This window comes from Galeopterus variegatus, unplaced genomic scaffold (genome assembly GCF_000696425.1).
Source record: "Galeopterus variegatus unplaced genomic scaffold, G_variegatus-3.0.2 Scaffold1391, whole genome shotgun sequence".
Taxonomy (NCBI): Eukaryota; Metazoa; Chordata; class Mammalia; order Dermoptera; family Cynocephalidae; genus Galeopterus; species Galeopterus variegatus.
Genome location: NW_007727502.1, coordinates 203,444 through 218,010, shown reverse-complemented (window position 1 = coordinate 218,010; position 14,567 = coordinate 203,444). Strand labels below are relative to the sequence as shown.

The following is a 14,567-nucleotide window of genomic DNA, read 5'->3' as shown; positions in this document are numbered from 1 at the left end:
TTGGAGCTCAGCCGCCGGGCGCCGGCGTTGTCGCGCAGGCTCTTGGAGCAGCCGGGACCGGGGTGCCCCGCGATGTGGCCCTGAGCGCCAGAGCCCGAACCGGGCGGAGCAGGAGCGGCCGTGGGCGCCGAGTGGCCGGTGCGCCCCTCCGAGCGCGCCTGCGTGCGCGGCCAGCTCGCCCCTTGCGCTCCCCGCTGCTGCCGGGCTTCCCGGCTTCATTTTCCTCGGCGGGATTAAAGTTAGAAATTGAGCGAAGAATTGAGTTGCCCGGGAGCAGAGCCGCGGCCGCCGCCGGAGCGATGTTCCCGCAGAGCCGGCACCCGGTGAGGCGAGGCCCGGTGGGGGTGAGGGGACAGAGCGTGGGGTGGCCAGGCGCTCTTCCCTGGCGGTATGGGGACGGGTGGCTCCTTTAACCCGGCGGATCCCCTCGCCCTCAGAGGTGCAAGGCTGGGAGCTCGGGCCCTCCCCTGTGAGGTGGGCAGCGGGCTGGAACTCCATTTCCCTTCTCTTGGTCCCCTCCTGCTTGACGTCTAGACTCGGCGCACAGGGGCTCTAGGGGAGGCTGGGGTTTCTCTCCCGCAGCCACATCCTCCCCCTTCCCCGGGGCGGGTAGAGCCCCCCCTTTGTTTCTTGTCTCGGTCATTAACATGTCAATGTGGCCCCCGTTCCGGTGCGCCCGGAGGAGGTGGCCCGGGAGACTCTGGGAATGGGGAGCGTAAGGGAGTTGTTTTTCTTCTCTGGTCCCAGGGGTGATTATGGCCCTCATGGGGGAGGGGGCGGCGACGACGACTACAATCTGGCCTGGTCCTTCCCAGCCGTCTGGAGCCCCCTTCTCTCCTGCCGGATGACCCGGGCGCACTTAGCCCGATGCGCCCTGGAGGCCGGAGGAGCTTCCAAGCCTCTTTAGAAGCTGGGGGCTGGGGGAGGGTCCCCTTTCCCCTTCCCCATGGTGGAGCACAAAGTCGAGTTTGGGGCTCGGTTTTCTGCCTTTGCTAACTTTATTGTTTGTGTTCTTCTCGTTCTTTCCTTCTCTGCCTTATTGCTTTACTCGTCCGTCCGCATTCCCGTCCCTCGGTTTCCCTGGCTGGTCGCCCCCAGACGCCGCACCAGGCTGCAGGCCAGCCCTTCAAGTTCACCATCCCGGAGTCCCTAGACCGGATTAAAGAGGAATTCCAGTTCCTGCAAGCGCAGTATCACAGGTGCGTGTCTGGCCGCGCGGCCCCTTGTGCCCCTCGTCGCGCAGCCAGGTGGCGACGGCTGTACTTAGTACTTGCGTCCAGGCGGTGGCGTGTGGAGTCGCAGTGAAGACCTGTCATTCACGTTACCCCCTTTCCTGGCTCCTCCGGGACCTCCTCTTCCCTTGTCTCCTCCTCCTCCCATTGTTCCCCTTTTGCCCGTTTGCTGTTGTTCCAGGGAATCCTTTTTCGTTTATTTAGGAGTTGCATGAGAACCGTCAATATTTGTACTTCATTTATTTATTTTGCAACAGGCTGAGCTGAAACATTGGTTCAATCGATGCGTCAGTCCTGAAGTGCGGGTTCAGGGAAGCAAGCCATGTTGAAATCGCTGTTTGCCATAGTGGAGAATTGGGTTGTCCGAGGCAAAGTCCCTTAGGGAAGGCTGGATGCTTTTAGCTGTGCCCGTCATTGGGGAAGGTGAGGGAGGTGGATAGTGTGTCGGGGAAAGCTCACCTCTTTGCTGTTACTCTCGGTTGGTTTGGGTAGGACAAGGGAGTGGAATCACGTTTATATCCATCTCATCCTTAGTTTCTTCATATAATGATACTTGTCTCCAGAGGATTTGTAAATGATCGCCATTTGTAAAGTGCCCCGTCCATAATGAACTTCCCAGAAAGGCTAGTTTCCAACCCTTGCTCCTGTGAAGTTTTAGCTGATTCGAGCTAAGAAATAACTGTATTGACAATTTTTACTTTCCTCATGCTTGAGGGAAGCACCTATGTGAGGTGAAGTGGCTTGGGTGTGAATTTTTTATTTTGTCAGGGGTTTTCTGATTATTGACCTATTGTCTGCTGGTAGATAGCATCTCTAGAGCTTGAGGCATACTTGCACACACTGTTTACCGAGCAGGGAGAACTTCAGCCTACTTCATAGCGGCAGCTACTTGACATATTTTGGCAGGGATTTAAAAACCAAAGACTTTGAAAGGGATCAGCACTTGTACAAGTAACTTTACAGGTACAATATTCAAGCCTAGAGACCGAGTTAACAAAGGTGTTACAGCCTATGCCTGAGACTGAAGATTGTGTGAGGGCCAGATTCTGGTGGAGTCCAGAGGAACAAACTTTGATGCAGGGAACAGTCAACTAGGAGGAGGAATCAGAGGTTTTGACTGGCTTTTCATTCTTGGCATTTGATCAGATATGCACCAAGAATAAAAAGAATGATAGCTGAATGGATACCCTGTATCGTTCCCCTTACTCCCTTTCCATATTAAATGCAAGGACGAGGATTTTTTGGGTGTTTACCTAAATAGTTATGGCTTTTCACAATTGGTATATGTTTTTACTTGAAGTGCAGATATGTGAGGCAGATGTTAAAACGAGTGACATAATGTTTACATTAAGTTGCCTGTTTTGTTTTCATAGCCTTAAATTGGAATGTGAGAAACTGGCGAGTGAAAAAACAGAAATGCAGAGGCACTATGTGATGGTAGGTATCAAAGATTGGACTTTTTTCCTTTTTATGTAATCTGAGCAAATATGTGTTCTTATAAGTGCAAAAACGTGAGTTTAATGAAGTGCTTGACTCTTTTTCTCTTTGCAGTATTATGAAATGTCATATGGATTAAACATTGAAATGCATAAACAGGTAAGCATTAGATAAATCTCAAGCTGAAATGAGTAATCAGTTCATATGATTCTATAATACTGGCTTTGTCCTCAGAAGTGGGAGGTTGGGGTGGCGTTTGTATGCCATTTTTGAGCCTTGGTAGTATTCTGCAGCTAGGATTGCTTCTTGACAATTACAGTGTCTAAATGACTAGGAGAGAGGTGCTTTGGGTATGTAAACTAGCCTGTTTATAGGCAGATAGAAATTGAGACTGAGTTTACTTTTCCACCTGGGTAGATTTATTCTCCTTTTGAAAGTTCTGGATATCCTGTTAGAATCCTGAAGTTCAGGATAGTTAATGTTTTTGTGCTGTTTTGGAAGGAAGTGTGGACTTGTGGGGGAAAGAAGGGTATTCAGGAGTTTTTAAAATCAGGTTAAACAAGGTATATGACTAATTGGAGTACTCTTTATGCTTTGGGGCTGCATAAAGCAACCCTCAGGATTAGTGGCTTATTAGCCAACACCTTTTTAAAAATTTTTTCAATTGACATAGATTTGGAGGTGAGAAAAGCATCCTTTTATGGCCAAAGGAATATGTTTGGGGTTGCTTCAGTCCTAGCGGTTTTAAAAGCATGAAAAGATTAGTGACTGGAAAGATCTAGCTATGACTATGAGTTTGCAAGTTCCCATAAAATTCACACTTATGGCTACTATAATGGTGTATAAAAAGAGTATTGAGCTGGAACAAGGCACTAAGGACCTCATAAGAGAAGCAAAGCTAAATGATTGCTCAGCCCAAAGGACCCTCGATTGAGTAGTCATTGTCTGCCAAAGAAAGCATTAATGGCAGGGTATAAGTATTCTGGAGATATGCTGACATTCACTTTTTCATCAAGACGCTGGTACAATAAGTCTTTTAGAAATCGATTGCCTCTTAAAAAATTATCATCAGATGAAGTTGCACAGTTGGACACATTTCAAAGTGCAACAATACAATTCTTACTTGATGTATATGTGCTATTTCATCTCAAACCCTTGTTTCATTAAATTAAAGAGCATGGCTGACCGGCTGGGGCACAGTGGAGAAATTGATTAGTTCAGCCTTCAGATCTTCCTTATATTCAAAGACTTTCATTAAGCAAGTGTGTTTCAGAGTTGAATTCTGCTTTTGTAACTCTGCACTCTTTGATTTTTAATTCATCATAGATTTCATAATGTTAAGTTATCATCTTGTACATTAGATCTCTTCTCAGATATGTGTTTGGAAAGAGATAGTTAAGTTCAGGGCCTTTCATTAGTGATATAATTGGGCCTTTAAAAATGCTGATTTTATTCTGATTTTCAAAGATGGTAACTTAGTTTATGTTGGGTTTGTGCCTTTATTTTTGTGTGCTTCAGTAGCTAGTGCCTTATTGAGGTGATAACTTGTTGATAGTTATGAGCTATAGAAGATCTATGGCTAACATCTATGGTCATTTAAATGAGTTATGCAAATAAACTTGGCCTAGGAGTTTTAACCTGCACTTTTTTTTTTAAAGTTACCTTGAAGGGCACGTTTTTTTTAGTGGTGGGGGGGGAAGGGGAACTAGTACACGTACTCTGGAAGAATGAGAGTAGATGACTGAGCTTTTTTTAAGCCCCTAAAGTCAAAGGATTTAATAACTGCATTGACTCTTTTACAAGGGAACACCACCGCGATGTGATGTTGTCTGCTGAGTTTATGGGGGGGGGGCTAAAGGAGGTATGTAATTCTCTGGGTTTCTGTAGGTTACATGGTGGGGTGACCTCTTCTTTATCGTGTAGGAAGAAGGGAGAAGAGGTGAAGAGGGTCAGAGGCCCCATGGTGTGAAAATAGCTTTCTAATGAGTTTCAATACTGTGTTGGGCATTTGTGGGCATATACTGTCCATCATGGCCTGTATTCATTAATAATATGCTGTGTGTAATCGGTCGGTAGTTTGAAAAATGTGAAAAGCTGAGAGACACCATGCTTTTTATAGTAGGGTATTCAGCCCCCTGAAATTTAGTTTACATTGTAAACGCTGACAGACCCCCTTAACTAGAGTGGTGTGCGAAGTAGTGCTGTAATTCACTTTAAAGTGGCCTTGCATTTGAAAAACATCCTTCTGAATGTCACACATTAGTAGTAAGTTCTGAGGAGGCATTTGGTGCAGCCTAGTAATCATAATTCTTATTAAAACTGGTGACGTCTGGCCCCCAGGGTGTAGCCAGGCTCAAATTGATGCTTTTTGCCGCCTGATCACCAGCATGGCCTAAGTGCTCATTATATTGTAGAGAGGGCCTTTGGAGCTCTCATTAGATTTGACAGGAATTCTCTCTAGGGGGAAACTGGGCATTAGCAAGACTCCTGACAGGCTGAAATTATTCCTGCTTTATGGCTTATAACCAAATGCCAGCAAGGCATCATCAGGGGACACGAAAAATTGTCATTTCTGACAACATCTTTGTTACTGAAAAAATGCAGTGATGGGGAAACTTTCTGTGGAGAGAGCTTTTAATGCTGTTAAGGTTTGATTTGTCTCCAGTGTGATGACCGCTCTCCCTTCCCACCTTTCAACGGGTTTGTCAAAGGAGTGAGTTTTAGAGATTTCAGTGTCAAATCTCACCACTGACTTTCCCGTCTGGAAGTTTTAAAGTGGAAGTGCGTCCAAATCAAGAATGGTATAATTGTGGTTTCCGTACTTGGTGTGGTGCCCACAGTCCCTGTTTGTGTTGTGTCAACACTTCCTGATAAACCTTCCCCTTACTTTCTCTGCTCTCCTTTGTGGATGGTTTCAGAAAAGGCAGCGGAACAAGGGGTTGGTGATAGATAACTATATCTTTTATTGTAGCAGTAAGACAATTCTTTTTTTCTTTGAGCATTTTATAGATCCCTGCCTGTCCATCATCTATGTCTGTGTAGATTGTAAACCTCTATACAAGAGAGGGATGGAGACTTCTCATGAAAAGCTGAGGCAATTCCGATTCCATCAGTGTTAGGGTGCATTGAAAAATAGTTGATGTGAGTCTGGTTGTTGGGGGCTATGCCGAGTGTGTGTGGCGGTGTGATCGTTACATTTTTTTTTTTTTTCTGTTGTATGGCTTGGCATTGCCTTATTTGATATTTTTGGAAACAAGATATACTGTAAATGCATGCATAAGCCTTCTTTATCCCACTCATGTATCTTTTTGTCATTGAAGGCTTCAGTTTGTATAGTAATTAACAGTTTTCAATAGTGACTTGTCTCCTGTGACCACCACGGTCATCCTGGGAAGTAGATGGGGTCGGTGTTGCTGTGGGCACGTGCTCAGAGTCTGGAACCTGCTCAAGATCAAGCATCTATTGAAGCTTGAGATTGGATTGCCTGGTCCAAGGTTGCCAGTGCTGCCTCCCATCCCCACTGTGCTGCCATTGGGAAGACGAGGCCATTGGCAGATTCACCCTTGGTCCCATGTGTAGTGACCCACGTCTGCTTAGTAGCATGTCTCTCCAGTGCTCGCTCTTTGTGCCAATCAGCTTCATCATTTGCAAGACACGTCAGGGCCAGATGCATGTTCTGAAAGTTAGGAAAATCAGCACTGCTGACTGGTCTGTGGGGATCACAAGCCATGGGTAGGTAGAAAATTGTATCCCACTGAGCGATGCTGTTCTCAGGTTAAAATACGTTTAACAACAAAAGAAACATGTCAGGAATCCTAGTGGAGACCCAGCAATGAAGTGAGTTTGCTCAATCATGTTCTTTGCCTGTGTTCTGCTGAAGAGTGGGCAGAGTGAGCACTTGGGACTCTTCAGGGCGGTGAAGAATTTAAGAATAAATGAGTAGCTGTGGAAGGAAACATGATGTATTCTGCAGTGTGGGTTTTGGTGTGAAGAAGGGGGAAGAGCTTAACACTTCTGACCTCTATGTATTATTTCAGCAAGCACAGTGTCTCAGACCATGTACATACATTTTGGAGTGAAACTGCTTTTCACAATTTTGATGTGTGCTTTAAAATTTGTTTTAGAAAAAGTTTTTTAGTGGACTTTTTAAAGTATTTAGGTGGGAAATGTTAGGGATTCACTAACTCTGGGGGTTAGTTCCTTAGATGTGACTCTTACTGTTTGTCTGCAAGTTTTATCTTTCTATTTTTTAACCATGCGTTTTTGTCTACAGTTTCTCACTTTGAGATTTTTTTTTCTTAAGTCAGTATCTCACACTGGGGAATGAGTGTAGCTGGACTATAGGCACTTAGAGTTAAGCTCCACCAGGTGTTAATAACCTTGTAATACAAAGAGGTAGCTGTCATCAAGATTGGAGTGGTCCCCAACTTCATTTTTATTAGCCAGGCCCATCCCTCCAAACATAAGATAAAGCTGCCTGTGTATGTGGAGCCTAGATTCCAAGGTGCAAGATTAGCCTGTGTTTTTTTATTGGCAGGCAGGTCTGATTTCTTACTACTTAACAGTCACCTCCGCAACCCCTTAGGCAGGAGCTAGTGGCTGGTTTCTGTCCAGTGCCTGCAAAGACCAGTGAAGCCTTGGGCATGGAATTTAAGGGGCATCAGAAAATTTAGTAATCACAGTAAATAATATTTTAAAAATTCAAAATTAAATCCAAAAAAAGAAATGGATGTGGAACAAAATATCAAAATTTTCTATAAGGATGGGATCCAACATGGTCAGCCTGTCGGGGTACAGGTGAGGCAAAGGAGGCAGATTTGGGCCTTTGCGGGGTCGGAGTGCCTCACTCACCGCCCCCTTTCTGTCTTTTCCAGACAGAGGAGGTTGAATGTTCTGTTGGGAGCAGCCGTGATCTGTAGGATCTGCCTTGGTCTTATTTTAGTTCATTGAGGTCAGTTAGGGACTTCAGTTAGGGACTGGGCAAGTCATACACAAGTTCCATGGACCTCAGTTTCCCTCCTTGTAAAATGAAGGGGTTAGACTAGACTGAAGTTTGTCTGTTTTCCTGCACATGGCAGGAGTCCTCCCAGCACACACCCAAGCACGAGCACGGTGTGTGTGTCAATTGAGGAGAAGCTTTCACCAGAGGGCTTAAGGTGTTCTCCCAGATAGTGTTTATTAAGAAACACAGAAAGAAAAATCTGTTCTTTTAGTAAATATTTAAATAAATCATCTTGAGTGGTAGTTAAACTAAAGACATATTCAGTAACTGGCTCACGGAACCATTTTAAGTTTCTGTAGATCTGAGTCTTTGCTTTATTATTATTAAAACTTTTGTGGTCTCCAGAGTGGATTGAATAGGGGGAAACTAAGAAACTTACTTGGCTTCTCTCCTCAAGGCTCTGAAGGACCCAGTTCCACATCCCCGCCCGTCCCCAGTGCTTACTGTTGCAACTGGTTACCTTTATTGTGGGATAATCGGTCATTCAGTTGGGATAGTGATTTTTTTTTTAAAGATGGCTGGTAAGGGGATCTTAACCCTTGACTTGGTGTTGTCAGCACCACGCTCACCCAGTGAGCTAACCGGCCATCCCTATATGGGATCCGAACCCGTGGCCTTGGTGTTATCAGCACCACACTCTCCCAAGTTGAGCCACTGGCCAAACCTGGGATAGTGATTTTTAATTAAACTTTAGACAGCTGTTTTGTCAGTTGGCTATTCCACAAGGTTAGACTATTTATACCTTCAAAATAGTCCTCACTAATGGGATGATGAGTTCTACCGTAGTAAGTGTGCTATAAGATTATTCTGTGAATATGATTTTATGTTTTTAGTAGAATGTACGTGTGCGTGTGTATGTGTAGGAGGGTGGGCAGGGTGGGAGAAATTTTCTAATGTTTTTTCTTTTTCTTTTTCTTTTTGGCAGCTGGCTGGTGTGGGGATCCAACCCTAAAACATAGTGTTATCAGCACCATGCTCTAACCAACTGAGTTAACCAGCTAGCCCCTCTATAAATTTTTTTTCTGAGGCATGGTTTGATCTAGAAAATGAAATGAATTTATACTGAATTTTAGCATAAATTAAGATATTTATATATTGCCATTCATTTGATTTAATTAAAAATGGCTTCTAAAAATTCGTGCAAAAGTATGTTTTTAGAATAGCTCAGTGTGTAGACTGTTTACTAGTTGCCATGTTTACTAAGTTTTATTCTGTTTACCTGGTTTGAAGCAATATAGACTCATAACCACGAGCACAATTGCTTACCCCTCCCACTGCAAGCACTTATACTAGGCATAAAAAACAAGTTTTTACAGTTTACTTTTGTGGGGATAGTGTGCAGCTAGCTGGTTTGGGGATCTGAACCCTTGACCTTGGTGTTATTACACCACGCTTTAACCAGTGGAGCTAACTGGCCAGCGCTGAAAGTTTTTCTTATAGTAGTATTTGCTAGTCATTCTTTGATCACAAAATGTGTGAGCAGAAGAAGGTTAGGGTACACTTCATTTTTGGTATAAGAAAAAAACTGGGAGGAAAAAACAAATTCTGAAAATTCTGTCAGTTGAATTTTTCGTCTCCTAGACAGAGAAAAACTATTATGTGGGGTGCATGTGTACCATGTTGTGCACCGGAAGAGAGATTTGTATATGCAACTGGCTGAGCATCCCTGTAATCTGTTCCGGTGTACAAACCAATATTCATTATCCATTAGATGAGGTGGAATCAGTTATCGAGAATGTAGATGCAGAAATACACACAAAATTAGACTGGCCATGACTGATCTAACTGGATTTTTAGTTTATTGTTTTTTGCACAAACCGTCAGTAAAACGTTTGAGCACAGATCACCAGAGTTGTTTACGTAGGTTATATACATGTAGTGCTGTACATATATATTTATTACAAGTGGATGTTTTAAACGGAGGGGTTAAAATAAAAGCCCTCATACTCTCAGTGGACTCCATTGGCTTGTCCTCTTTCCTGTAGGGTACACTCACTCCACTCAGAGACCAGTAGCCTACATTTCAAACCTTCCAGTACCCTCAGAATGCTGGCTCTGGAAAGGGAGCATCTTTAAGATAGCAAATGTAAAGCATCCTCAGGGGCTTGGGGCCTCTTCTTTAATTTCGACATCCTGCCTGTCACTCGCAGCTTTCTGTGCCTGCCCTGAGTGCTTTCCACTGCAGTCCTACTTGGCCACCTTCCTCTTCCCTACAGCTCCTTTAATCCAGCCAAGGAGGTCTCTTCTTCATGCCAAAAATACGTTTTGCATTTTCTTGTTTTCTTTATAAAAAGTCCAAGGCTTTTTGTCAAACTTCACATGGCCTTCCTCAGGCTCTTTCAAGGTCCAATTCCAGTGACACCACCTTTACTTCAAGGCCTTCTGTGACTGCGCCAGCAGAGGCTGTCACACCACTTAGTTTGCCTGTGTTCTGTAATGATGCTTTTTCATGGGCCTCTTATTACTCCGGCTAGATTGCAGTCTGCTTGAAGCTTGAGTTTCTGAGACTTCCCAATGAGTTATACAGAGTAGGCTCTTGTTATTTATTGTATGTAAGTGTAGTCTTATGTACAGTAGTAGTTGTAACTGTTTTGGATCCTGAGCATTTGAGAATCTGATGAAAGCTACTTCACAAAAAATGGTTGTAGACATTTTTACACACAAATACGCAAGATAGCTTTGCCCAACAATTTTGGCTGTGTACATCTCAATATCCTTCCCGTAGAACCCAGATTAAAAACTTGAATCAAGAGTATGATTATGGGTTCTTATTGCCAAATTTAAAAATGAAATCTGTTTAGTTCAGTTCTAATAACCTCATCTAACCACTTCTGCTTGGTTTTTCTTTTGGAAGTGTGATTTACGGTCAGAATATCCACTGAGGCCGCTTTATTTATTTATTTGTTTTTTACAGCTGGCTGGTGCAGTGATCCAAACCATTGACCTTGTTGTTACAACACTGCGCTCTAACCAACTGAGCTAACCAGCCAGCCCTAGTGAGGCTTTTTAATAAAGAGTTTAATTATAGTAATATACTTGGGTTTGTACTAAAAAAAAACAAAAAAACCCCCAAAAAACTAGCATGTTGCTGAGGCCCGGGTTTCTGTGTGAATTGGCCATGTGCTTGCTTTACTGTCCCTGGGCCCACTGCTTATTGCTTAAGGATGACCACAGCTGCCAGCAGAGTTGTGGATAAATTGTATCATAAGCTTCTCTCAAGGCATTAAACTTTTTAGTCACCAGGTTTCTTAATGATTATACCCATTGATTATTAAAGTCTTCATGTTTTATTATGAAACTTTCAAATATGCACAAAGAGAAATACATAGGAAACACCCATGTTATACCCACCTATATTATACCTGGAGTCTATAAATTAACAATTTAAAATATCTGCCTGTCACATATCTTACATAGAGCTCCCCCCCAATAGAGGAATAAATAATCTAGACAACTTGAAAGGGCTTGTTAGAGGATCAGGCTTTTTTTTAGCTACTAACCTCGGTTTAGACTGGTAGGTGACGGAGGGATTTCCATATACATTTTAAGAATTCCTCCTTGACAGGTTTTCATAACTTGCCCTTTGTGTGACCCACTTTTATATGGTGTTAAGGTGCTTTCTTTTTCCACTGTTGTGTGAAAGCAGAGATTTGTACTTAAACAGAAAAGCCAGACTCCCCTTTTGAAGCCATCCTCTCTACCTTCCTTTTGGCCCTTTAATGAAATTAGAGCTGTAATGGGCCTTTAAAGATGTCAACAGGGTGTTTGCTGGGGAAAATAGCTTTAGTGTTGATACGTAGTAAATCAGGAAATGATTGCGTAAAAGGACTAATTTTGAACTTTGTGTGGATGGAAACTGACCTAGTGGGAGAGTTTCAGTTGGCTTTAGGGGCTGTGGGTGGCACAGGGGTGTGAAGTACAGAAAAGAAACCCTCTTCAAGGACCCCAGCTTGTGTGTGCAGATTGAGGCTGTCTAAGGCTGTGGCCTCCAAGTCATTCTTCAGGAGCACAGCCTTTGTTCCTTCTGGGCGTCCTCTTGATGCCTTGAGCAAACAGCTGGTCAGAGCTGCTTACAAGTTGGTGACCAGCCAGTGTATTGACACGCACAGACATAATGGAAAACTGCATTAGGAGGCAAGCCATTGGGATTTGCAGTAAATATATTACAGAACACAAGTGACTTGCCGATACTGCTTGTTTAGCAGTTTGCAAGGGCAATGGCAGTATGGATTTTTGAATTAGAAGGGAAGGGCTGTTCTTTCTCTGTGCGGGAACATCTAGTTGATGGCTGGGGAGAAAATTGATTTAGAGAACAAAATGCAGCCGCCTTTATTTGTGCCATTTGAAAGGCTTCTATGGATTAGTGAGTGGAAATAAAAAGGTTGCTTTTGGTTTAGGAAAGGAGGCCTTAACATTGATCTGCATCTTGGGCTGGTATGGAGAGAGTAAAGGATGGGCCATCGGGATGGAGGAAGGGTATCCAGTCCCCACGGAGCCTGCAGCCACAGGTGCCCACTCCAGTCTCAGATAGTTGTGTTTTTCAGCTCTTTGGCTTTCAGAAATCAGCTTCTTGGGTTTGTTATTGTAGAGTAAGCTTTTTCAAGACATTGAGTGGTCATAGCCCGCATCCATGGAGCTCCCTGTGAAGGCTCCCAGCCTCCCTTTGTGTGGGTATTAATTATTCTCCCTTTAGAAAGAGAAAACAGGCAAGTAGGGTTAGGGGATGGCAGTCAGGATTGAGTGACCGTATGCAGGAGCAGTCATCACTGGCTCCCACAGTGGGGCCTCTCTGAGGGGTAGCTGTTACCTAAACCTGTTAGCAATCCATTTAAAACTACCCTGCTGTTGGATTTCTAGGCCATGCTCCATTTATGCTTCCCTCTTGTTTTTCCAAACCCAGCATCCTTCCTCCCTACATCTGAATTAATTCACTTGTCATCCCTTCCTCCCCACCCTCCATTACAAAGTCTTGTATTTGTTTCCGTCTAAGATGGTAAGCATCTATCTTTAGGCTCAAAAGGAAAATTAAAAAAAAACCAAAAAGCCAACTTTTTAAAAATAAGGCCCTTGTTGGCAGTCTCTTGTCTGAGGAATCTAAAGGAATTAAAAATGCCTTATTTAGGCCAACAGCAAAATGTGTCCTTGGAAGGCAACAGCTTTAAGTAATTACTATAACTACCAGTGAGAATAAACTTGTGTTGAGTGTTTTTTCATTTAAAGGGATGGATGAACAACAAAGAGGATTTGGTTCATTTTACTCAAGTGAGTTTGGGCAGAATAAAGGGTAGGAGGTGTGTTTCAGATTTTTTTTTTTTAATGCAACATGGAAAATCCAACTCTCAATTTGAAGAGAGAATATGTCGTCTGAAAATAAGGAGGGTGTGTGTGTGTGTGAGAAATTACAAGGCCAAGTTGTTGCTTGCTTAAATAAAAGGTCTCTGGCCTTGATGAGGTAGGTATATATATATATGTGTGTGTGTTTGTATATGCGTGGGGGGGGGGGTTCCTTTTGCTGTGAAATTTATAAAGTGTTGTGCAAAAATCTGAATAGAATATAGTTGTGTTATATTTCTCTATTTGTTCCACGGCCTTGAGATTTTTGTTGACCATCACATTTACAGCTGCTGCTTTTGTGCTCGTATTTGGGAAAGCAAAAATAAAAACACCAACAGAAACACAAAAAACCAGACCTCACAAGGGAGCAAAACAGAGCCACTGGGATTGGACATTGCTAAACTGGAAGTTTAGGCTGTCACCTCTTACTGCCATGCATGTGTGTCTTTGTAAGTATTTGGGATACTTGTCTGCACAGTGCAAACAAGTAGTGCCAGTACCTCTTCTCATTATGGCTTTAGAAGCTCAGACCCCTGTTGATATGGGTGTGCTGAGAAGGGGCCTTGACAACCTGAGTATCTGTAGGGGCAGCAATAGGTTCTGGAGAACCCTCTAAGCCTGCCAGTTGGCCTGGGTTCCAGAGCCTTTCCCATTTGTAAGCGGGCTGGCTCTTTTACTGTGCCTGGGCCACAAGCTCCCGCAGAGCCAGTGTCTTTGCATAGCTCCCGAGAAGATGGAATTGGACCACTGAAACTTATCCAACTTCTGTACTTTTTAGCTGAACAAAGGCCAGCATCGTACCACTAACTCAAGAGGGGAACTGCTGACTTTTGAATCTCACAAGAAGTCTGTTTCATAGTTGACTATCCTGAATGCTGTGATATTTGTGAATTAAGTGAAATATAAGGAGGTGTCACATTTTGACTCTGGGGATTTCTTTAAGGGTACAGAGATTTTTGAACTAGTTGTTAAATCTGTATTCATTCTTATTTCTTGACTACTTTATTTTAAGTATGACTTTCTTACCTGAAGAACCGCAGTTAGTCAGTGTCAGTGCCGTAGTGTGATCCTGTGCAGCCGTTGTTTTGGTCATTATTTTATCATAAGGTCAAATACCCAAAAACTGTGGTTTAAAAACTTTTTAAAAATTATTTTTATTTTTTCTGATTAGCATCTGTCAGTTTCCCTCAAAGTGCTGAAATTGCTCAAGGTTTATATGGAATGAGTACCAATTGTTGCTTCTCAAATCAAAGTAGTATGAAAGGGAAGGGGCTTTTGAGTAGACTTTGTGCTGTGAGAATATTGATATTGACACCATTTATAATTTGGAGTATAGTTTGAAGACCCAATTCTACTGTTTGTCGCATACTGGTTAATATGGCTGTAAAGAGGAGATGAATGTGGCTACTTTCCCAAGTCTATTACTCAGGAGGACCGTAAATTTGATTGGTTGTTACAATTCTAGCAGAATCATTCGATTTGAGAGCAATAGAAAGATAAGATATCCAATTACCCAAATGATTTGCAGGGTTAGCCAACGTTGTCATGGAGACACGAGTTGG

General features: G+C 43.2%; 1 protein-coding gene across 5 annotated transcripts in view; it reads left to right on the top strand.

Annotated features, from left to right (window-relative positions):
• Positions 1-12: 12 nt before the first annotated feature.
• The window catches only part of TLE1 (transducin-like enhancer of split 1 (E(sp1) homolog, Drosophila)), an 82,695-nt gene continuing 68,140 nt past the window's right edge, over positions 13-14,567 (top strand). For 4 of the 5 annotated variants that reach the window (XM_008576718.1, XM_008576721.1, XM_008576717.1 and 1 more), the window contains exons 1-4: positions 208-323; positions 1,099-1,199; positions 2,606-2,669; positions 2,784-2,828. In XM_008576718.1, coding sequence (XP_008574940.1) covers positions 300-323; positions 1,099-1,199; positions 2,606-2,669; positions 2,784-2,828 — 234 coding nt within the window. In that variant the 5' untranslated portion in view covers positions 208-299. Of the gene's footprint in view, positions 324-1,098; positions 1,200-2,605; positions 2,670-2,783; positions 2,829-14,567 lie in introns of all 5 variants that reach the window. The other variant, XM_008576716.1, reaches the window with a different exon arrangement.